The following is a 26140-nucleotide window of genomic DNA, read 5'->3' as shown; positions in this document are numbered from 1 at the left end:
AAATAAGAAAATATGCTCCAGAATTTTTAAAATTCTATTCTTCCTTTTCTTGGTTATTCTGCTTAAAAAGTTATGAATAAATGAACAGGTGCTAGCATGCCCTTTGTCAAATGGGTGTCCGACAAAATCAGAAGCAACTGAATAGTGTCATACAGTGTAAGGAAACCCTCCAAATGGTAAATTCAAGACTAAACCACTAAACCCCGTTCCTAACCATGCATTTATTCAGGGGTTTTTTGTACATGTGATTTAAAGAGCTGTAAAAAAATTTTCTTGTTCAGATATTCAATATTTTTTGCATCTTCTTTTCATGATACACGGAGATTCAGTTTTAGATCATTGTCATTTTTTTTTTTTTTGGGGGGGGGGGGGCAATTTTTTCTGGCCACAAAATACCAACAAAATGAATTTAAAAATGTGTTCACCTTTCTGCAACAATTATTTGTACTAGACAGAATTTTTATTGGGAGTGTGGCTACTAACCACGCTTTATTTTGTTTTTTTACTTGCTTTTTATCCATTCTTTCATTTTCCCATTGTGTCCCTATAAGTTCATAAAATACTTCTTCGGGGCATTTCAATATTAAAATACTTTAGCTTCTTTTCTCTTTAACCGGGGAGGTATATTAGCACCAGTTACAGTGGAAATTTTGCTTCCTGGCTGTATATAAGAACTGGGTCTCGTAGGAGGCATCAGCTCTTGCTCACTCACTACAGTAAGTGATCACATGACTGCTGGGTCCAAAAGTGGAAATGCAAACTGTGCTTCCTGTATACACAGTGTTTCTTCAGCGCTGTGTATGTAGTGATTGGGAAAACAGAAACGGTAACAAATAGTCTCATTTCTCTATGCGGAGTCCGGCTGTGTCTGACAGCAGGATACCCACTCCCTCAGTAGTATAATTGCGTGCTGATGATCTACTACAAAGTGAAGTTTAAAAACATCACTGTAAAGTAGAACACTGACCGCCCAAAAGTTTATTTTCTATGAGCGGCCCAGAAGTAGTTAAGACGCTTTGTTGAACAGCACAACTAAGCTGTAAAAAAGATACCATCAGGCCCTCAGAAATGTCAGTGGACAAAAAACAAGCATCAGCTGTTATGTTTTTTGCTTAATAGTCTTGTGACTTGCATCTGCTATGCTTGTTTTATATTAATAAAGATTTTCTACGGATATGGTAAGTGCAGACAAGTTCACAAGTTCCGTTCTGCACTGTTTATACACTGCTTAAAAAAATATATGGAACACTTAAACAGCAGAATGTAACACCGATTGTGAATCAATTTCTCCTCCTCCCCCCACCAGTGGGTGTTGTGCTTGCAGCCAAACACCATGCAGAGTGATTGGCATTTGCTAGGAAATACCAAGCTTGGAAGATAATTCATTGGCGCCCTGTTCTCTTCACAGATGAAAGCAGGTTCATAAGCACATGTGACAGACTTGACAAAGCCTGGAGACGCCATGAAGAACGTTCAGCTGCCTGCAACATCCTCCAGCATGACCCGGACGGGCATTAGGTACTGGGATGAGATCCATAGACCCATTGTGAGACCAGGTGCAGTGGACCCTGTGTTCCTGCTGATGCGTGACAAATGCTAGGTCTCCTGTGGCCGAAGTATGTCAGCAGTTCGTGCATGATGAAGACACTGATGTTATGGACTGGCCTGCCCATTCCCCAGACCCAATCCAATTGAGCACTTGTGGGACATAATGTCTCGTTCCATTCACCAACGTCATGTTGCACCACAGACTGTCCAGGAGTTGACTGATGCTTTAATCCAGGTCTGGGAAGAGATCATCCGCTGACTCATCAGGAGCATGGCCAGGTATTGTAGGGAGGTCATACAGAAACGTGGAGGCCACACACACTAGTGAGCATCATTTCCTTGTCTTGAGGCATTTTTGTTTCAACTGTATTTATTGAGGTTTTTTTTTTTTTTTTTTTTAAAAGGGGGAATATGAAAGGCATAAGAATAGGTGTAAGGGAAGGTTAGTAAGGGAAAAGAAAAATACAGAACTGGGAAAGAAGAGGAAAAATGGGGATGGGAAAATAAAAGGAACAAACCCTATAAAGATAGGGAAAAGACATTTAAGCATACAAGTCAAAATTACAAATCAAATTTAGATATTCCTGGAAATGTTGGTACCTATAAATCAAAAATATACCATAAAACATATAACTAAAGTATGAAATAAGCATACATCAAAATTATATCTACCGAAGACATAAAAACAAAAGTAGCAAGTACAAATATTGATAACAAACGTACATATGTAAAAATACAAAAAAATACTGCTTAATATGCGTGATTACTTGTCCAGGTCTGGGAGTACCCTAAAGTATCCCTAGAACTTGGTGGAGGAAAACGTTCGGTTTAAACAAATCTATAGCAAGTGGATTTGGAATTTTTTGTATAATATGTTGACTATTATAATAAAAAGTCTGTTGTTGATTCTTCTTGATCGTGTAAATCGATATTCTGATATCAGGTATTGTAAATACAACAAAGAATTGTAATCCAGGGATAAAAGTAACTTTTTAAAAAATGTAGCAAATGTTGTAATCCAGGTAGATGACCAAACTGAAATGAAAAATGTAGATCATTATGTGGGAGAGAAGTCATATGGAAGTGAGGATCAGAGACCATAAGAAAGTGTGGAGGTCGATAATTCCTATTTGGTTTAAAAAGTCAATGGTCTTGAGACATTTCAATTGAAGTTGGATCAGCCTGTAATTTGATTTTCCGTTTTGATTTGAGTATCATTCCAAATCCAGACCTCCATGGGATATTATTCTTGATTTACATTGATCATTTTTATGTTTTATTGTTCTCAACGCATTCCACTATGTAATGAATAAAGATTTGCAGCTGGAATATTTCAGTCAGTGATATCTACGATGTGGTATTTTAGTGTATTATTTTGAGCAGTGTATATAGCAGAACACCATCACTTAATACCTGCGTGGGCTAAAGCTGTATATACAATAGTGCATTCAAGGGGGCAGTATGGTAGTATCCAGGGTTTTGGTGTTTATTTTTTGCTTTTTTTTTTTCCCAATATGAAAAGATGCTGCAGAATTATGAGAGTTACATACAATAATTTACCCATTACATGTGAGAAGTGCAGATAAAAGAACTTTAATTAGACCTATATAGACCTTATATCCTCAATGATGAAAGTTGCTGGAGGTATGAGTGCCAACAAAAACGTAAATATACTGGAGGCAATTTATCAAACCACACCACTAATAAGATACGCCAAATTCATTAAGTGCCGTGCGCATTGTCATAAGCAGTGTCAATCTTTAGGCTGGAGTCACACTATCGTATAATACGGCCGAGTGCTATGTGATAAAACATCGCAAACCACTCTGCCCAGTGTTATTCTATTGGGAAGATCACATCTGCGATGTGACAGAAGGCAGATCAAGGGTTAACAGGTTTTAATAAAACAGGGAGATACTCCAAGCAGGGAGATAAGTAACCGTGAGGTAAATACCAGGCAGTACTGGAAATACAGGGCTTTGGTTGAGGGGGAAACAATGTAGGAGTACCAAGTGAAGTCGTTCTCAAGGGAGTCACTATCAGACATTTTCCTGTCAGAAAAGGTCCCGAAGTGTGGATGATGGCGCCAACAGCTATCAGCACAACGTAGATACGGTTTGGTTCTGAAGAAGGCGACAATATGTGCCCTGCTGGCAATGTTGAGTCTTTGAAACGTCCCGTGGAGTCCTCAGTAAGGAGACTCCGGTGGCCGGCAAGGTATAGGCCACAGTCCCGTCACAATTAGACGAGGCTCGACGAATATGCACAGGGGCTTCAGGAAGCAGCAGTACCCGGTCACAGTAAGTCAGGTGGCACACGCGCAGCACTGACCGTTACAGAGCGATTAGCACCTTGATGTCCGGGTGCCGATCGGCAAACGCCGGGCTTCTCGTCGGAGTCTCTGCGGTCTGTGTCTTTCACTGCCGGGCGCGCGCATCTGCTCCCCATAGCCCCGAAGCAGGATCTCACTCTCCTCAGCCGCACGCTACACCTTCCTGCCAACTGTCTGTTCCTGCGCCCAATGCTGCCCCTGGTAACGCTTAGCCACGCCCCCTCGGACAGGAGGGAGGTCCTGCAGGCTCAAACTTCCCTCCAGGAACAGGGGACACAGCCTCATCAGTCCCAGTCCACGCAGGTACCCGCGGTGCAGTCATCCCCCCCTTACATGATAACAATGGCAGCATGCTGCGAGCGGCAGGAGACTCGGCTCACTCACACCCATACAAGTTTATGGGTGCGAGTGAAACGGTGGACTGCACTCGAATGTCCCCCCAGTGCAGTCCAATATATGGTGACTCAAGCCTAGGAGGAGATAGAGAATTACTTTCTCCATCTTCTCCGCACCTGTGCTGTGCTTCTCTCATGCGAGCAGATCGGAGCACACTAGCATGTACTTGGATTATACTCGCAGCAGAGATGGAGCCCAAGGGTCATTTGCATCTCGCATCGTATGCCATACGCGCTCATACGATTCCAGCCTTATAAAAATGTGTACATAATGTTGCTATGTATATATTCTTAAGGTGTTGTATTGGGAAAACATAGTATTATTATTAGGCCACTAGATGAAGATATAATAGTGTTTAAAGTATAGGATAAGAGTTCAATAGACAGTAAATAGTTAAAATAGGAGGGGATAGCCGAGGTGTAAGGCAGGAATAGTTCCTGGTTAGAGTCAGTCAAGGCTAGGAAGCCCGAAGTGCTTGGGTGGGCTAAATGCCTGAGCTACTCAGCACCCTGCAATGTTTAAGAAGGAACCCAGCCATCCAGAGTCAGTGGGCCAGCATAGCTACAGAAACAGCAGCGGCAGCAGCTACAGAAACTTGGGCTACAGGAGAAGTCACCGTAGCACAACAGGGCAGGTCGCTCACCATGTGGCAAGTCATTGCTTGGGCTGATGCCCTCAGATCTGGGGCAAAACGGATGAGGGAACACCATATGCAGTGATGCTGGCCAGGTAGGATGCTGAGGAGCCGGTTGGAGACGGTTCGACCCAGGCACGTGCAGTGTGACAAGGAGAGGAGTGCAGGGAAAGACGAAGTAACGTATAACGTACAAGCTGTCGATAATGTTGTAACAAATCTGGATGTGCTGCAAAGACATGAGAGTAAAGTTTTACGCTTTGAGTTGCACCTGGACTGTGTCTCGGTTTATTCAGAAGCGGCCTGAGGTGACCTTATTAAAGAATGGAGAAGAGATCCTGACGGAGCAGGGGACGAAGATACAAGTAAGCTGACCATGAAACACGATTTATATGTATTGGGAGGCCAGGGCACGCAAGGCTCGATGAGCTCAGCCACGACTACGGCCCTGGCTGACCTCTACACTGGAAACGTAGCCTTAAAGGGATTTCCCCAAGAAAAAGTTTAATTACAATCAACATTTTAATCAATATATCTGTGAATAATTAGTTTCCACAATTCGATATCTCTTTTTATTTTTTTTTCCTGTGCTGAGAAACTTATAAACGTGCCCCTGCTGTGTATTGTGTAATGGCTGTGTCTGACCATACAGTAAGGAAGCAAAAGAGAGTATACAGACAGAACGGCATGGGATCACAACTGATTCTTTGAGGTAAAACATTGCTTAAAAAACAGGCAGGGAAATGTTTTTCCTTACAGAAAGAATCATATACCATCCTGTGCTGTAATGTCTGTATCCTCTCTTTGCCTCCCTTCCCTGGCCAGCAGCCGTGTTATGATCAGACCATGTCTCTGCATGGTAAGACACAGCCATTACACATTACATAACAGGGTCAGATTTGTAGCAATATCTCAGCACAGGAATATTTTTATTTAAAGCACATCCAATTGTGGAACTTATTAGTATTCCAAGATCTGTAATTTAAAATGTACTTTGTTCATGGGGAAAATCCCTTTAAAGAATTGGCTCCATTGTCTACAATCAATTTTGCAGTACTGTACGTGGCAGGAAACGGACAGAGCGTAATTACAATTCATTGGCTCAGCCATTTCAGCCGCTTCCATTACTAACAGATGTGTAAAATAAAGTAGTCACACAATCTCCACAAGGAAATGTCAGCAGTAAGATGTGTCATGCTGAAAAGCTTAAAATCATGCTCAATCATAGACAGCACGATCATAGACAGCCATCTTCCAACAAATCCATCTAATTTCTGACCACTTGGCTGTCTGTAATTCACATGAGCTGTAAGAAGCAGGCATGCTGAGACTATTGCTCCATACAAATTCCTCCTCATCGTGATAAAATGGGGGGCTAAATCTTAAGTATCCACATACAGTAGGGATTAGCTCAGGTAGGCATTAATCAGCGTTCACACAGGTATGCAGTTTCTTTGTCCAAGCAGGCAGATTTATTAAAGTTTACAAATCTTTAGAAGCAAAACAGATAAACGGCCTTTCAGCAAAAGACAAAACAAAATAGTCCATACAGTTGTACAGGGCTCACCCCTTCACAATATTGTCCAGATTCTCTCCGCACAATCTGTCCAGAAGTAGGAACGTGTCTCCAGCGCCCAGAGAGACCAGGTCTCTGAATGGTCTCCATCTCTACACACAAACTATTATGAGCAGGTCAGCTTCTCTTTTAACTCAGCTGCACCTGACGGATTGGAGGATTTGAATGACAGGTCCTGTTCATCACTTTCCAGTCCTCCCTTACAGCTTAATCCTTTGCTGCTCCACTAAGTAAAACCTCTACTCTATCAGTGCTGGAGCTTTTTGCAGGTGTCATATCACCGAGGCCAGGTACCTTGGCCTTGGCGACACATGACTCCATCTCTGACTTTTCAGCAGCAGACTCCATCTTGCTGCCTGTTTACAAACCAGAATCACTGCCCAAAGCCGAAGGCTGGATACCTTCCATCAACATACTGTGGTCCCAAAGCCAAGAAAATGCTCAGTTACTTACCGGTAGCGGTGTTTTTCAGGAGCCCATGACAGCACCACGAGAGAGGGGATCCGCCCTTCGGGGACAGGAAACCTACCGACATAAAAAGGGCGGCCCTCTCTCCCGCCTCAGTTGGATTACAGAGCATGAGAGGACCTCCCCGGTTAGTAGCAATTCATATATGTACAGTCAAACTAAATGTTCTTACTACTGTGACTAATTCTTAACTAAAAGTAAAGGTGCTGATCCAAGACGTGAAAGCAGAGGGAGGGAATGTGAAGGTGCCGTCATGGGCTCCTGAAAAACACCGCTACCGGTAAGTAGCTGAGCATTTATTCAGTCGCCATGACAGCACCACGAGAGATTTACAGAGATGAGAACTCTAAGGAGGGATAGCTGCCTCAAGCACCTTTCTCACCGAACGTGAGGTCGGCGGACCCGCCTAAATCTAATCTATAGTGGTTGAAAAACGTGGATGAAGAAGACCACATGGCCGCCTTACATATGTCCTCGATGGATACTTCCGATCTCTCTGCCAAAGATGTTGCCACGGCCCGAGTAGAGTGCGCTCTTATGCCGTCCGGAACCTCCAGCCCACCTGCTGTATAAGCAAAAGAGATAGCCTCCCTAATCCACCTAGCTAGGGTGTTCTTGGACACTCTAAGTCCTTTCCTAGCTCCCTGGACAGATACAAATAGAGCAGTCCCTTTTCCATGGTTCTGTGGCCGAAATGTAACTATGGAGGCACCGTCTCACATCTAGGGAATGGAGCTTCTGTTCGGTCGGGTTAGTGGGGTTCGGGTAGAAGGATGGGAGGACTATTTCTTGCAGCCTGTGGAACTTCGAGGCGACTTTGGGTCTATATAGGGGGTCTCTATCCTAGAGAGGGCTTGTAGATCACTAACCCTCCTGGCTGACATTAGTGCAATCAACAGGGCAGTCTTGAATGAAAGGATTTTTATGGGGACAGACTCAATAGGCTCAAAAGGGGGGTTCTGTTAGCGCTGATAAAACTAAGTTGAGGTCCCATGGGACCAGCCTATGTTTAATGATGGGTCTGGATCTTGCTGCTGCTTTAATGAACCTTGTCACCCAGTAATTGTTTGCCAAGTTGCAGTTGTAAAAGGCCCCTAGAGGAGAAACCTGGATTCTAAGCGTATTTGTAGCTAGACCAATCTCCAACCCCCTCTGAAGGAATTCCAGAATCTGATCAATGCGGATTTTCTGACCGACCTCCGCCCCCGACTCTGCGAAAAACTTTCCAGACTCTAGCGTAGATATTTGTCGTGGAGGCCTTCCTGCTCTTTAAGAGGGTGTTGACTAGCCCCCCTGAGAAAACCCCCTCCCCCTTAGCAGCTCCCCCTCAAACTCCATGCCGCTAGCTGTAAATTGGAAACTCGTGGGTGATATACTGGACCCTGGTACAGAAGGTACGGGAGCTCGGGGAGAATCCATGGCTGGGATACAGAAATTTTCCTCAGCCAAGGAAACCATGACCTCCTTGGCCAGAACGGGGCTTCTAAGATAACGTGGGCCCTGTCCTCCCAGATTTTCCTCAGCACCATCGGAATCAGATTCAGTGGGGGGAAGGCATATGCTAGGCCGAAGCTCCACGGAATCAGGAAAGAGTCCACTGCGTACGGGCTCTCTCTGGGATCCAGAGAACAGAACATAGGGAGTTGGCTGTTCCTTCTCCTGGCAAAGTAGTCTATCTCTGGAAGTCCCCACCTGTGTATGACCTGTCCGAAGATGGCCCTTTTTAGTGTCCACTCTCCCAGTTTGAGCCTGTTGCGAGTTAGGAAATCGGCTGTTAGGTTTTGTTTTCCCTTTATAGGTAGAGCTGTAAGGGATAGGAGGTGAACCTCGGCGATCTGGAAAATACGATTCGCCACATCCATTAAGGGCCTGGACCGGGTTCCCCCCTGGTGGTTAATGTAGGCTACCGTTACCTGGTTGTCTGAGAATAGTCTGACGTGTTCGCCCTGTAGGGACATAAGGAAAGCACTTACAGCCCGCTCTACTGCTAACAGTTCCTTAAGGTTAGATAATTTTTGTTCTGACGGAGACCATGCTCCCTGGACCCAGTTGTCCCCCATATGAGCCCCCCAGCCCCTGGGACTAGCATCCGTGGTTAGAATTCGGGAGATCTTGTTTACCCAAGGAACACCCCTACGCAGATTTGAAATCAGTGACCACCAATGTAGGGACTGAATGGTATCATTAGATAAGGTAACTATCCTCGAGGCAACCCTCTAGCTGACGGGTGTTGTGTAAGATGTTCCACTGCTGGGTTGTTGTGTGGAATTGGGCCCAGAGTACTGGGAGTAAAACCCCTTACCTCTTTGTAGCTCAGGAACCTTGCCAAGACACCCTTCTGGAGAAGATCATAGATCTCCTCCTCCAACGCCTTCTGTTCTGTAGACGAAGAACGGATGGGAGTTTGAATAAACTTCTCACACGGAGTCTGCTGGAATTCGAACCTCAGTCCTGTTCTGATGATGCTCCGTATCCAAGGACTGTTTGAAACGCGTGACCAGGCTGGGTAGAAGGACAACAACCTCTCCCCCACCTGGTCCGGCAGTCATTTGGGATCGCTGCGGTCCCGAGGGGTATTAAACATATACCCCCTACCTCTTCTCCTGGTGTCATATCTGGGTCTCTTGTTGTTCTCCTACGATCAAACCACCTTCTGTAGGAGTCTCTTCTGTAAGGCGGTCTTCCTAAATATGGAAAGCGCTTCTTACTGTCGCCCGCCTTCTCCAACAGCTCATCCAGAACTTTACCAAATAAGTAAATCCCCTCGCATGGGATACCGCATAACTTTGATCTGGCCTGCATGTCACCTGGCCAACATTTAAGCCACAAGGCCCTACGGGCGGCATTGGAGAGGGCCGCGGATCTGGCTGCTAACTTCACCGAGACCGCCGACGCATCTGAGAGGAAGGCCGCTGCTCCCTGGACCATAGAGGGAGGAAAGAATGTCCTGCCTTGGGACTTTATCTCTAATCTGCTCTTCCAGCTGGTCCAACCAAACCGATAAGGACCTGGCGGTGCATGTGGCAGCAATTGCTGGCCGTAGGGCTCCAGCTGATGTCTCCCAGGTTCCCTTGAGGAACACATCTGCCTTCCTATCCAGCGGGTCTTTTAAGCTTCCAAGATCCTCAAAGGGTAAGGAAGTCTTTTTGCATGCTTTGGCTATAGCTGCGTCCAATCTTGGGGCTTTGTCCCCTGAGGATGAAGCTGCTTCTTCAAATGGATACTTTCTTTTGAAGGCAGGAGGTAGGGAGCCTTTTCTCTCGGGTTTTTTCCATTCCCTTGTAATAAGGGCACTAATTTTGTCTATCAATGGGAAGGACCTTCGATTTTTCCGGTCCAAACACCGGAACATAGAGTCCTGTACTGACTTCTCTGCCGGGGTCGCCTCAATCCCCATTGTGGTGTTTACCGCCTTTACCAGATGATTGACCTGTTCTAGTGGGAAACAGGAGTGGCCTGATCTGGCTTCAGATAATGATGAAGATCATGACTCTGATCTTTTCTCCTGCGAGTCACTATCGGAGACCAGAACGGGAGATTTAGGGGACTTTTCTCTAGACCTTGTGGCCGGAGAAAGGGATCTAACCGAACCTCTAACTTCTTGTCTATCTCCCTTATACTGGAGGTAAAGTCAGCGGTCTCTTCCGAGACCAGGCGATGTATGCAGGGTCTACAAAGCTTCCTTCCCTGACAGTCCGGGAGGGGGACCCCGCATTCGGCACACTCTCTGTGCTTGCTCTTCCCTGAGCACTTTTTCCCCTGGCAGAATGGGAGGGAACATAAGGGGAACAGAGAATCACCTAGGTGAACTTTCTCGTAGCTCACTTACCGTGGCTTATAACAGCGCAGTAGCGGGTTCTGTGGGGGGTCCATCGGAGCCGCCGATCCCTTATGACTCGTGGACTTCTCAGGTCTCGCCTTCTGAGTAGATCTGTGTTTCTCAGAACGGCTGCTGCTGCTAGAACACTGCTATGGTTTCTCTGAAGACTGAGGCTGCGTGCTCCTCCAGAGGCTCTGGCTGCTCCTGCGACGCCATCATGGAATAACACAGGGCCAGAAGCAGCTCTCAACCAGACCTGGGCCTTTAAATAGCCGGCCAACCCCCGGTACCACCCCCTCTGGGGCTTGCAGGTGCACGCCCCGGCCGCCCAGCTCCCCCAGAGGCGCACACCCCTGACGTCACAGCCGCGGCCCACAGAGCGTGACCGGCGTGTCATGCGGCGCGACCAGGCCGCATCATCAGCCCACGCCAGCGGCCGCCGGCAGAAGTAGACGCCACGGCTACATCGCGGATGCCCCCGGGCCCGCGCCCCCCCGCCGAAGGAGACAGCCACCGTCCCCCAGGACAGGGCGAGGAGGGAAGACTCACCCGGTGCCGGGCTTCCGGAAGTAGGCTCTCCCCCTGAAGGCCCCTTCCACTTGCTGCCACCTGCACCAACAGTCCCCCTGCCATGCGGCGTTTCCAATGCTCTGGACAGGCCGAGGCAGGGGACCCCCGCTGCCTGAGTTGGCTGCCAGGCATGGGCTTCCATCCGGAGTCCTGAAGGTATGTCTGAAGGGATCCCCTGTCAGGGACAGGAAACCAACTGCTGCGGGAGAGAGGGCCGCCCTTTTTATGTCTGTAGGTTTCCAGTCCCCGAATGGCGGATCCCCTCTCTCGTGGTGCTGTCATGGCGACTGAATAAAATCATATCCAACAGTTATAGGATGCAATATTTTTTATTACTCCTGCTTTGTGGGAAACGGATCCACAATTTGTGCCTATGTCGACCTGGACCATAGGAAAGTTTTTGCCATCTCAGTGGATACACCCAACATCCACCATCTTCCCGGGGAATGGCACATGTGGGAGTGTGGTCCTTACCTGGGTCACCAAACTTCGAGTCAAAGAGGCCAGTCACTTGCACCCCTTTAATGTTACCTAACACAATCAGGGCCCCTCACCAGGATGAGGTGCAGCCCTACAGGCAGGGTAAGTGAAGTAGGAGCAACGCTGGCCTATGCCACAGTCCATTGGCTCCAAGGTCAGGGGACAGATGGCTTATATATGCCTCAGGGCACGACACCTCCAACAAATAATTCTCTGAGTTGTACTCCTTGAACCTGGCTCTGACCCCTCTTGGCCACATCTTTTGGGTGTCCCTGACAGGTGAACTCAGACTCCCTTGATGACTCGGAGTTCTCCACATTATTATTGTTATTATTTATTGTTATAGCGCCATTTATTCCATGGCGCTTTACATGTAAGGAGGAGTATACATAAAAACAAGTACAATAATCTTAAACAATACAAGTCATAACTGGTACAGGAGGAGAGAGGACCCTGCCCGCGAGGGCTCACAATCTTCAAGGGATGGGTGATAATGCAGTAGGCGAGGGTAGAGCTGGTCGTGCAGCGGTTTGGTCGATCGCTGGTTACTGCAGTTTGTAGGCTTGTCGGAAGAGGTGGGTTTTCAGGCTCTTTTTGAAGGTTTCGATGGTAGGTGAGAGTCTGTTATGTTGTGGTAGAGAGTTCCAGAGTAGGGGTGATGCGCGAGAGTATACAAGTACCTACCAGGTCCACCAGGTCATTTGTACTCTGGGGCTCTCCCTGGGTAACCCACTTTTGCACCAGCTTCAGGAGTAGATGGATAAATCGGTCCATCACCACCCACTCCACCATCTGTGCAGGAGAACAAGTCTCTGTCTGCAGCCATATTTGGACCAGGTGCAAAAAGTTCAAACATCTGGCACAGGGGAGGCTTGTTCTTTCGGTAGCAAGAGATGTTCCCCCGTTGCAAACGGACTGCCAGGGTCACTGCAATTCTACAGGGATCACCCCTTCACAATATTTCCCAGATTCACACAGCATAATTTGACTAGAAGTAGGTGATCTCTCCAGCTCCCAGAGACCACGTCTCAGAGACATCTCCACCTCTACACACAAGAACAGTTATGAACAGCTCAGCTTCCCTTTTAAACCCAGATTGGAGGATGGGAATGACCAGTTCCACCCATCATTTACCAGTCATTACTGTCAACTTAACCCCTTTGCAGCTCCACTAATTAAAACCTCTTTGCATTATAAGCTTTTCGCAGCTGTCATATCACCAAGGCCAGGTACCTCAGTGACACATCACTCCATCTCGGACTTGGCAGCAGGCACCATCTTACTGCCTGTCTACAATACCTATACATAACAAAGACCAAACAACCATGATCAGTTATCTCAAAATTATTTTAATTACAACATTTTTTTTTTATTGAATATAGTAAAGGTACACGAGCATGGGATGGGGGGGGGGGAACATGCACATACAAGAATTAGGGCGCACATGCTGAAAGGGTATACAGCAAATTATCGCGTGTCATTTGGATTGAAAACATTATGCAACCCTTCATTATTGCACAATAACAGGCATCACATATATCAGTGTATACAAATCATTATTATTTGTCAGCATTATACCTGGTAAGATGGCCTGGGAAAATATCGTGAGTGCGCCCTCCCCGACGCGTGTTTCAGCTGGCAAAGCCTTTATATAGTGTGGTTTCCATGAAGATTTTATAATACCTAATACATGCACAATCCACAAAACTAAGCCAAAGCTTAAATAAATCCTAAGTCAGAAAAAGTAGCAAGTAGCATAAAACTAAGCCACAGTAAAGGAAAATGTGGGAATGTTCACATTACATTTTTGACAAGCGGTTTTTTTTAGTGTCTGCTCAGAACAACACATAAAACCGCGCTTAGAAAATGCTTAAACTACTCTTCCTATTAATTTATATTGAGAATAAAGTTCTTTTTCATGAGTTTAGGCTTGAAGGCCTAAAGTTTACAAATCGTTAAGTGGTTAAAATAAGGGAGCAGACCAGTCTTTTGGTGGTTTCCACTATGAAACTGGTCCATAATTTATAATAGAAGACGTCAAAGGGAAGGCTAAACAAATAATTGGAAGAAGCCCAACCTTTTTGCAAGAGTTTAAACAATGAATAAAATACCAGTGCTTTATTTCTTTTGTAAAATGGATGTATTAAAAAAAAAAAAGAAAATTGCCACCCCAAAATGAAAAACTACATGTCAACAAGAAACAACAACATGGAGGGTGGAAGGGATAATTAGTTTGGGGGTTTAAATCATATTGTTTATTTTCTAATACTTGTTGATGGTATTTTTCTAGTAACATTTAAAAGGGTTGTCCCCCTTCTCGATCAAAATGTTTGGCCCCCATAAAATAATAAAGCCTATACACACACACACATCCCGTGCAGACACCGTTCCCATGGTGTCAGAACTCTCTCTCCCCGGGCTCTCATGCGGTTGCTGTGACACGTGACGCCGGCGCCAAATCAGTGATAGCCCAACGGCTGCAGCTAACAATATGCTGGCCATCAAAGGGACTGAATATTCCCAGCTCCACACACCCATAGTCCCTCTCACCTCTCAGCACCAGATTCAGCGGTGGGAGGAACTATGGGTGTGGGGAGCTGGGAATATTCAGTCTCTTTAACGGCAGTCACATGTATTGCACAAGAGCTGCAGGAAGCTGGCGGTTGTGGCCAACAGTGTTCCCGCTATGAAACAATGAATATTAAATGCTATCCACACCCATAGTCCCAGGCGTGGAGCGCAGTGAGTATTCCGGAGAAAGTGAGAAGGAAGAAAATGGAGACAATCATATTTTACCTTCATCTGGATAAGGTGAAGCGCCATCCGATAACAGGGGGTTAATTTCGCCTGCATCTTGATCACTGTCTAAGCTTCCAGGCTGTACAATATCCTTTCCGCTCCATCCTTTAGAATTTGACCTTTGGAAGAAGAATCAGATTTAATAAGTAATCTAAATAATATAAATCTGATGCACATTATGAGAAGGCCATTTCTCACTAAGTATGTGCATCACTGCCCCACAGAAATAAGTAAATATGCCATTTCCATATAGCGCGGGTGGCTGGATTTCCTGTCCACATAGTCATACGAGGGCCGGGATTTGTTGGAAGAGAATTATATTTTTTAATGACATCATTCAGTTTAGAATATAATAAACTGAAAAGCTGGAGGAAAAGTCACAGTGCTGGAAAAAAAAAAATGCATTTTCGCCATTGCATGTGAGTATTTCATTTTTACAGTGTTCATTGTGTGACAAAAACGACTTGGTAACTAAAGACTACCGTAGGTGCTAAATGCATAACTCAGACACTTACAGGGTGGTGGTGGTCGTCTACCACAAACTGGCACTAATCTGAACCGGTACAGGCTGTGTGTCTCTATAAATCAAAACTTTTAGAGGCAAAAAAAAATGCAATAGGCTCATGACCATCTCTTTTCCATAACGACACTGGCATGATGGCCCTACTTGAGAGTAGGAGGTGACGGCAGGAACCAGCACCAAGTAGAGATTCTACCTTAGTCGTATATAATATCTTGCACGGAGACAACATATGTAACAAATCTGGGCTGTAACTGATGTGTTTAGCTTCTATGGCGCAGTCTGATGTTTGACCATTACTACAGTTGTCCATTACTGACTGGTAACCGTACGATCTGTCTCTTGTGGATGGGCAGAGCTCACAGTAAGTAATGCCTACCTAGCATTCTATATTGGAACCACTCCTATTTTTGTTGTTAATTTACAAGATTTCCAAAACCAGAACTGCAATAAGATAAAAATTTCTAAATGAAACAACTAAATAGAAAATCCGTACATACCCCAAGGTAACTATTTTCCGAGATTTTTCTATGCACATTGCTTGGATTTCAGCAATGAGGAGGTCCGGCTGTCTGTCTTCTGCTTTAGAGCTGGATGGCGTCTCAGGACTTCCGTTACCTAGAGATCGTGGTGATCCATGTCTGCTGCTGTTCTTGTTGCTGTTGTTACAGGCTGAAGAGATGACAACTTTGTATTAAAACATTGGAAGCTATGCAAATTAGCTCTCTCCAGAGGAAAGAAACTCTCCTAATTGCCACCTATTGGAGCCAGCCTCCTTCAAGTCCATGTGTGACCCTTCCGGACCAGAGATATTAGCCCCATCTATGCAGAAAGCTCATTTGTATATTACCACCTATAGAACATTGCTATTCATTCTCCATACTTAGCTGGACCACCCCCTAAGTTATATAGGAAGCTGAAATCTATTTATTATATGGAACCTACTCACTGCAATCAGTTTGCAGAAGAAAAAAAGCTAACAACTCTGACCGAATCCCCTATTTTAATCAAACACAGCTACAGGGGAGCATGAAAGAAAAAATTCCATTATGCGGAATTCTCCTCCATCTGTGACTATATACATTAATTGGGTAGTAATGTGCAGTTTATACTAAACCTGCATTGCTCAGAGAAAAAAACGATATGTTAACAGCTAAATGCTTCACTTAAATTAACATTATGAGAATAGAACAAAAACAGCAATAGCGACGCTGACAATATTTTTTAATAATAGCAAGCCAATACCTTCAGAGGAAGCCTGAGAGTCGCCCTTTGCACGATGGTTGGTGTCCCCATTGTCAACCGCTCGCCGTAAGGAAAGACATCCGGATCTTTCACTGGTTCGTGAATGCTTGGGGGAATTGCATTTTTTGCTGGTTGCTGGAAACATAAAATAGTGACATTGTATTTAACAAGATGTATACAGCGACACCCTGCACAGAGCAAGCATTTGCATAAAACAATTAGAAAACCCCTTTTCCATGTGAATGTCTCCTAAGGCCTCAGGATCGGTCCAATGTCAGATCATCAACAAGGAAGGGTCACGGAGCTCGGGCGAGTGATGTGGTTTCTTCATGGGACATCAGGCACAGCGCTATACATTATGTTGTGGCTGTGCCTGGTACGGAGCTGTCACTCAAGTGAATGGAACCAGGATGTAATACCGCAGTCCCTTCTATCAACTGATTAGTGGGGGTTAACAAAAAAAAAAATGCACTGGAGTATACATTTGTATGCATGCAAAATATGAGCATGTTCACACTGGCCATTAAACAGACAAAACCTATGTTTAGGGTACATGTTTATTTCTTAGATTTTGATTAGTAGGGGTTCCGGTGGATGGATCACCACCACTCAATGATAGGTCAGCACCCTAGAAAAGGTGTCCTGAACTTTTGGAAAACAACTGTATGAGGAGCATATAGATTTTAAAAAAACAAAACAAAAAAACAATACACCTCCATAAATTTCCTACCAATCCTATTCCAAGTGTTCAATGGTCCTCTATGATTCTTCATTAACTACAGTGATGAAATGATGAACGACTGAGGCAGCTGATTGCTGAAGTCAACATGGACAGTACATCACGGTCAGCTGCTTCAGTCATACCTCAGGTCATTGTTGAAGCAACGAAAACACCAAATGGAGGAACATTCTTTTTTCAGCTTAAGGATGCCTATACAGTAATTGTTCAAAAGGCTGGAAAATTCGTTAAAAGGCCATCACAATATTACATTCATTTCTTAGTGGTTCCATGTGAAACGCCAGCACACATTTGAAGGAATAAAATATACTTTCAACTGTATCTGACATATTTCAAGTATATTTCATGCAAATTGCCTCTTCAGAGAAAAAGAGGAGTTGAACTCTATAGCGCCACCTGTTGGTAGTAGCGATCCTACAAGTCACAATCAACCCTTTAACGAGTCTTGTAATATGACTTAGGATAAGAGTATATTTTATACACTTAATGTCACGGTCCTGTTAAGGTCCGCGTACAGCCACCGCTGAGCAAGGACTCACCCACACTGCAGAGGGGCCCGGGGTCAGACACGGCCGGATAGTTCAAGGAAACAGGACCTGGAGAAGCTAAAGTCAGTGAGCAGTGAAGGACCTACGGTCATGTGACCACAAGGGGGCAGGGCTTAGCATCCTGCTATCAGAGATAGGCAGAACACTAATACAGGAATTCTCAAAGTCAGACAAACCGGGTCATATACTGAGATAACAGTAAAGTACCAGGGATGAGACAGAACGGAGAGTCGGGGCCAAGCAGAGATCAAAACCAAACAGACATAGAAGGTACCAAGCAGAATCCAACAAGCAGTATCCAGAGAACAGACCGAGTCATACACAGAGAATCAGATAAACAAGAACACAGCACAAACACACTCAGGGGTCACCACACTATGCCAAGGGCGAAAGTATAACTGACAGGGGTGGGAGCGTCCTGAGGCTATAAGAAGCTATCCCAGAACCAGGGAGAGGCCACAATCAAAAGCCCCAGGTGTGCAGGTAAGCCTGCACTGGGATCACAACCTTTAACCCCAGAAATGCCAGTCATCAGCACTGGTTCCAGACATTAACCCCACGTGTGCGAGTCAAATCCGCACTGAAATCATGACACTTAAAAGTAGTAATGTTAATTTTTTTTCTTTTGTTTCTGGCAACTAGGATAATATTCTGCAAAGTGCAATTCTTAAATACTGCAAAATTACCGGTGGTCAAAAGTAACCTTTGCTTTTAATTTTTTTTTCTACAGTCTATGACCACTTAAAGTTACTTATCAGAGTAATCATTAGTCATTTGGATGAGGAAATTGCAGCAAAAGTAAAGAGTCGGCTAGTATTTAAATGTGACTTTAAAAGGACTATCAATTTAAGACAATTTGAGAAAAAAAAGTTATACCTTTGTCATTTGTACTTTACAACAAATAGATACAGTGGGTCCGAAAAGTATTCAGACCCCTTTTAATTTTTCACTCTCTGTGTGTCATTGCAGCCATTTGGTAAATGCAAAAAAAGTTAATCTTTTCCCTCAGTAATTACACTCTGCACCCCATATTGACTGAAAAAACCCAGAAATGTAGACATTATTGCAAATTTTTTAATAAAGAAAAACAGAAATATCCCATGGTCATAAGTATTCAGACCCTTTGGTCAGTATTGAGTGGAAGCACCCTTTTAAGCTAGTACAGCCATGAGTCTTCTTGGGAATGATGCAAAAAGTTTTTCACACCTGGATGTGGGGATCCTCTGCCATTCTTCCTTGCAGATCCTCTCCAGTTCTGTCAGATTGGATGGTGAAAAGCCATTTTCAGGTCTCTCCAGAGAGGCTCAATTAGGTTTAGGTCAGGGCTCTGGCTGGGCCAGTCAAGAATGGTCACAGAGGTTCTGAAGCCATTCCTTTGTTATTTTAGCTGTGTGCTTAGGGTCATTGTCTTGTTGTAAGGTGAACCTTCAGACAATTCTGAGGTCCAGAGCACCCTGGAAGAGGTTTTCATCCAGGATATCTCAGTACTTGGCCGTATTCATGTTTCTTTCAATTGCAACCAGTCATCCTGTCCCTGCAGCTGAAAAACACCCCCATAGCATAATGCTGCCACCACCATGTTTCACTGTTGGGATTGTATTGGGCAGGTGATGAGCAGTGACTGTGTTTTTCAACACATACCGCTTAGAACTTTTTGGTGATAATTCTATCTTCGTCTCATCAGACCAGAGAATCTTATTTCTCATAGTTTGGGAGGCCTTCACGTGTTTTTCAGCAAACTCTGTGCGGGCTTTCATATGTCTAACTATATGCGGGCTTTCATGTCTTGCGCTGAGGAGAGGCTTCCGTCGGGCCACTCTGCCATAAAGACTGGTGGAGGGCTGCAGTGATAGTTGACTTTGTGTAACTTTCTCCCATCTCCCTACTGCATCTGTGGAGCTAAGCCACAGTGATCTTGGGGTTCTTCTTTACCTCTCTCACCAAGGCTCTTCTCCCACGATTGCTCAGTTTGGCTGGACGGCCAAGTTTAGGAAGACTTCTGGTGGTTCCAAACTTATTCCATTTAAAGATTATGGAGGCCATTGTGCTCTTAGGAACCTTGAGTACTGCTGAAATTCTTTTGTAACCTTCGCCAGATCTGTGCCTTGCCACAATTCTGTCTCTGAGCTTCTTGGCCAGTTTCTTTGACCTCATGATTCTCATTTTGTCTGACATGCACTGTGAGCTGTGAGGTCTTATATAGACAGGTGTGTGCCTTTACAAATCAAGTCCTATCAGTGTAAACACATCTGGACTCCAATGAAGGAGTAGAACCACCTCAAGGAGGATCACAAGGAAATTGACAGCATGTGACAAATATGAGTGTCTGAGCAAAGGGTCTGAATACTTATGATGATGTGATATTTCAGTTTTTCTTTTATAATAAATTTGCAAAAATGTCTAAATTTCTGGTTTATTTCAGTCAAGAGGATAGGGTGCAGAGTGTACACTAATGAGAAAAAAAAATGAACTGTTGTTAAATTTACCAAATGGATGCACTGAAACAAAGAGAAAAATTTAAAGGGGTCTGAATACTTTCCGTACCCACTGAAAATAGTCATACGTACGTATGTAAATATAAATATATATATATTTGTGTGTGAATATGAATGTACTGTATGTATATATTATATGCACACACATACATACATGCTGTACATACAAGGGTGGACATATTGACTGACTTGAAGGTGGAGGCCCAGAGCCACATTTTGGTAAGTACTTATTAGAATGAATTGGTTGGGGGGGGGGGGGAGGATGCCAAGACCCTGATAACATCTTCTCCCACCCCCTGATGCTATCAAGGACTTGAGATGAATAGGGTAGGGGACACAGGACATGTACTAAGACTATGTGCACACATTCAAGATTTGCAGCAGAAAATTCTGCTGCATATTCTGATGCGTTGGCAGGGAAACTGCTGCACAAAATGTGTTTTTGACATGTTTTTGATGCGTATTTTTCCCCTCATCAGTATAGGTGAAAACGATGCAAGAATGGACAGGATTCAGATTTTAATCTGTTGAAAATCTGCAAGGAAGAAAAAAAATCATCAAATGTGTGGCATGAGATTTCAGAAATCTCTTTGCACTTGCTCTAAAACACTGTAGATTGTGCGCAATAATTCCTTGCGGAAAAACCACACAACAAAAACGTAATGTGTGCACATAGCCGTAAAATGATTTGGGGGAGAGACAGACTTTATTTATTGGGTGTTTGCAATTATAGTAAATAGCAGGGGTCACAGTCATGGCTTACCAATTTATTTGTTGAATGATGCGTGGCTAATAATATATACCGTATTTTTTGCTTTATAAGACACTCCGGATTATAAGATGCGCCACAAATTTTGAGGACAAAAATAACAAAAATTATTTTTTAATAAAATGATGTTGCTTCTTATAATCCATGCATCTTATTGGTTACTGCGGTGAAGCGGGGTCCCAGGGTCGCTGCTGGAGGAGGCAAGGGTGTGGTGATGCTGCAGGCCGCAGGCAGGGATGAGGGGGTGCTCCGATGTGCAGCGTACTGGTGCTGGGGGTGTCTCTGGCACTGGCCGGGGCTCTGCTGACATTTTGCGACAGGCCAGAGCCCCGGGCACTTTCACGGTTCCTCTCTGTGTGATGGACTCCGGCAATATGGCTGCCGCCGGGGGTGGTACATGAGCACATGGTAATCTCGGGACTAAGATCTCAAGAGATGAGACTTCAGCGCTGAGATCTCATCTTTCGAGATCTTAGTCCCGAGATCACCATCAGAGCATGCGCCACCCCCGGCAGTGGCCATATTGCCGGATTCCATCACACAGAGGCATCCGAGAAAGTGCCCCGGGGATCTGGCCTGTTGCAAAATGTCGGCAGAGCCCCAGGCAGTACCGGAGACACAGCTGGGCACTGGAGACACCACCGGAGACACCCACAGCACTGCCAGGCACCCGGAGACACCCGGACAATCCTGCGGCCTACACCTGGTAAGGCATGTACGCTTTTGTAAGACGCACCTCCATTTTCCCCCCCAGTTTGGGGGGGGGGGAAGGGTGTCTTACAAAGTGAAAAATACGGTAATATATTAATGGTGGGTTACATTTTTGTATTCAGGGACTCAGTGTGGGAGATTTTATTATTCAGGAGACAAATGTATAATTACAATAAATGTGATCTTAGTATTTTCAGGGCTGCGGTGAACAGTGTGACAAGATGAATTGTGGCAAGAAGCGGTCAGCATAAAGGTCTGACCAGATAAAGAGCAAAAAAAAAAAATTTATTCTGTATCTATACTGTATGATTTGGAGCAATTTTGCTATTATTGTCACATGTGTGATATGTCCTTGTGCCGCCAGATTTCTATTTATTTAAATCGAAGAGTACACGGACCCAGCGTTTCATAGATGCATTCACATATCCATAAAAATCACGAGATCTGTGAGCCTCGTATCATGTCTTTTATATAGTGTACTTTCTTATTATTTACAATGCAGTCACTTAGTATATAGTGTACATTCTTGTTATATATAGCGCCATCCTTAATTAAATAGTTTCAGTTTACCGTTCACTTACTATGTAGCATCCTCTCTGGTCTAAATCAAGTACATAATATCACCTGTTAGGTACATCACTGTCCCTAACATTGTGTATTCTCATTATTTTTGTTATTCACTGTGTCCTCTCTTGATTACATAGAGTCCTCCCTTGCAAGATATAAAATGACTTCTGATTGAGCAACATCTGACCAGAAGACCAGTTCATCAGCCTCCTCCATTTGAAAAGAAGATTTAGCCTATTCCTTCAACAGTCATTCAATTTATATCTAATAAGAGAGTACACTATGTAGTAAAGACAGGGTTTTGTGAATAACAAAACTATCAGGAATACGCTATGTAAAGGATGGCGCTATATATAACAAGATAAGGCACTATGTAATGAGAGACGACAATATACATAATGAGAGAGAAGACCGATATATAAATACAAACTAATAATAATAAATAAATTATATTATATATTCCTTGCACACAAGCCCCAAGTTGTCCGTATCTGCCCCTACATACATACTTATATAGACACACATACATACTTATACAGACACACCCCATATACTTACCTGTCTAAACCAAAACATGAAAACAAATATAATGAATAGTTACTCTTATCACACATTTACGCTTGTCTGCCCGCTTTTATTTGTACTGAAAAAATCATGCAACTAAAACAAAGTGTTTTAAGTGGTCATATATCTGGGTTGACATTAAATATGTGAAGATAAGGGGGCTTCAGCAAATTCTTTTTTTTTTTTCAAAAGTGCAGAATGTGTTAAAAAGCAATACCACCCAATTTCAGGATATCTTACTGTATGTAACGTACAAAGCTTTATGGTGGTATAACGCACTTTAATATATCTATATCACTGAAAGGACCTCTTGTTCACATATTTGATATTACAAAGTGGTTGAAGTAGTAATCACATTGAACAAATGTGGAGAAAAGTCAAATTGGATCAGGATGGTTTTGCTTAGTACCACACTTTGCAAAAAACTGAGTAATTGGAAAATCAGCAAATAGCTATGTGTTAACACAATCAAAAAATTTTAGCACTTCAAAAATCTCAGTTAGAAATCTTCACATCTAAAGTGGCCATGTTTAGAGGACATTCAAAATTAGTCAAATATTACAGAATTGTACACACAGTGGAAGCTTTTATCCTCTTAATTAGAAATGGGCAAACCCAAAACTGTAAAGTTTGGGGTCAGTATTGTTGTAGCTATTTTCGTTCTGACCCAAAGTCAGATATGTCGGATCACCAGTGAGGCCGAATTAAGAGATTTTGCCTTCAGATAATGAGCTCGAAGAAAAGAATGCACACTGGTTGTGAGCAAGTCAGTTTTCTGGTTTATTCAAACACGAAGCAGTATTTTAAACCATTTACAGCAATGTAACTCATGTAGCCCACCACTGTTACCCAGGTCATGATGATGACCTTTATTGACCATGTATCCAGAACATGTTCTTGCTGACTTGAAAACATTTCATATGAGACGTAAGATATCCTTAAATTGGAGACTATAAGGCTACAGCAATATAAGAACAAATTCTAGCAAAAGAAGAAAGAACATTAACCATTCTATATCAATTTCCCCCTTTTGTAAACGGTATAACTTTTTGTCACACGGTCAGTTGGTGTCCACAAAGGAGCTACTGCCTCATGGGTCTAATATCCATAAGGGGGCTTATGATGAAAACCAGTATATATACTCTACACCATGTTCCAAATTATTATGCAAACTGGTTTTAAGTGTCATAGGGTTTTTGTTTTTTTTCAATGAAACTTATTGATGGTATTGTGCCTCAGGGTTCTTTGTATCACTGAAATCTCAGATACCTGTGATAATTAGTTTGCCATGTGAGCCCAATAAAAAGAAAACTGGATGTTCCACACTATTAAGCAGGCCAGAGTTTTCAAGTAATATGGGAAAGAAAAATTATCACTCTGCTGCTGAAAAGCATCAAATAGTGCAATGCCTTGGTCAAGGGATGGAAACATTAGATATTTCCCGAAAACTTAAGCGTGATCATCATACTGTTAAGAGATTTGTGGCTGATTCTGAGCACAGGCATGTTCGTGCTGATAAAGGCAGAATGAGGAAGGTTTCTGCCAGGCAAGTTCATCGGATTAAGAGAGCAGCTGCTAAAAAGCCATTACAAACCAGCAAACAGATATTTGAAGCTGCTGGTGCCTCTGGAGTCCCTCGAACCTCAAGGTGTAAGTTCCTTCAAAGGTTTGTTGTGGTGCATAAACCTACTATTTGGCCACCCCTAAACAGTGCTCACAAGCAGAAACGGTTGCAGTGGGCCCAGACTTACCTGAAGACTAATTTTCAAACAGTCTTGTTTACTGATGAGTGTCGAGCAACCCTGGATGGTCCAGATGGATGGAGTAGTGGAAGGTTGGTGGATGGCCACCATTTCCCAACAAGGCTGCGACGTCGGCATGGAGGTGGAGGAGTAATGTTTTGGGCCGGAATCATGGGGAAACAGCTGGTAGGACCCTTTAAGGTTCCTGAAGGTGTGAAAATGACCTCTGCAAAGTATATAGAGTTTCTGACTGATAACTTTCTTCCATAGTATAAAAAGCAGAAATGTGCCTTCAGGAGCAAAATCATCTTCATGCATGACAATGCACCATCTCATGCGGCAAATACCACCTCTGAGTCATTGGCTGCTATGGGCACAAAAGGAGAAACTCATGATGTGGCCACCATCTTCCCCTGACCTCAACCCTATAGAGAACCTTTGGAGTATCAAAGCAAAAGATCTATGAGGGTGGGAGTAAGTTCACATCAAAACAGCAGCTCTAGGAGACTATTCTGACTTCATGCAAAGAAATACAAGCAGAAACGCTCCAAAAACTCAAGTTCAATGGATGCAAGAATTGTGAAGGTGATATCAAAGAAGGGTTCCTATGTTAACATGTAACTTGGCCTGTTAGGATGTTTTGGAGTTAAACAGCTTTTTTGTTCAGTGAATGTTACCTCCTAATGCTGCAAATTCCACAAATGAGCATTTTCAGTTCATTAAAACATATCAAATGTTTAGAAATTCTACTGTGCCTAATAATTTGGAACAGTGTATTTTGAGTTTTTATTCATTTTGGAGATTACACTGTTATCATTGGGAGGTTTCTTCAATAAAATTGGATGCATACTCTAATGGGTGATGACTTTTAGACTGATTGTCATTTGCACCTATCACTTAGGAAAATCAGAGAAAAATATAAATTTGCATAATAATTTAGAATATGGTGTATACATTTATCGCAGGGGGGGCTTAATTTTTAGTTATAACGTCTCTGCCACCAACTTCAGGGACTTATGTATATCACGCTTTCCAGTTCCGGTTTGGAACTCGCAGCTCTCTGCCGCCCCCTTACCTACAGTCAGGGAACTGCACCTAGGATAAGTAGTCGCTGGACAGGCCGCCTGGATGTGTCCTGCTGTTAGGCACGCTGCAGTGAGGGAAATATAACTACTACTAGCCGCAGCCAGGCAATACGCTTATCAAACCCGTTCCGTCACTGCCAGCTTTGCCCAACAAGCCCAGAACACACTTCGCTGCCACCAGCTCCGATTTCTTAATAACGGGTCCAAAGCTGACCCAAATTAGTAGCGTAATTCACTTCGGAGGATGGGACAGTACGTTATAGAGCAAGGAGAAACGAAACTAGTAATTTTATATATTTTACTCCAAAAAGATAGGCAGTGTTTACAAAAGGTCTAAAAGATATTACAAAATGAGACAATTGAAGTATGTACACACCGATTACAGGGGAGGGAACCTCGTATAGCGACGAACAAAGTATCATCTTACTCAGCATGATGTTGGCTTTCATTTAAGACCAAACCCGAGGTACTGGGATAATCCGCTGAAGTGGGAATCCATTTCTTGGATTCTGCTGAAGCTAGTCCAGAAAAC

At 43.8% G+C, this 26140-nt stretch overlaps 1 protein-coding gene across 5 annotated transcripts in view; it reads right to left on the bottom strand.

Annotated features, from left to right (window-relative positions):
- Nucleotides 1-26140, bottom strand: part of TRIM37 (tripartite motif containing 37) — a 198214-nt gene that overhangs the window by 20767 nt on the left and 151307 nt on the right. For all 5 annotated transcript variants that reach the window (XM_073574320.1, XM_073574337.1, XM_073574329.1 and 2 more), the window contains 3 exons: nucleotides 16389-16523; nucleotides 15644-15815; nucleotides 14621-14742 (listed from right to left, as the gene is read on the bottom strand). In XM_073574320.1, coding sequence (XP_073430421.1) covers nucleotides 14621-14742; nucleotides 15644-15815; nucleotides 16389-16523 — 429 coding nt within the window. The remainder of the gene's footprint in view (nucleotides 1-14620; nucleotides 14743-15643; nucleotides 15816-16388; nucleotides 16524-26140) is intronic.

The sequence above is a fragment of the Dendrobates tinctorius genome, unplaced genomic scaffold (genome assembly GCF_039654945.1).
Source record: "Dendrobates tinctorius isolate UK_male_01 unplaced genomic scaffold, ASM3965494v1 ptg000007l, whole genome shotgun sequence".
Lineage (NCBI taxonomy): Eukaryota > Metazoa > Chordata > Amphibia > Anura > Dendrobatidae > Dendrobates > Dendrobates tinctorius.
This window is presented reverse-complemented; position numbering and strand designations above follow the sequence as displayed.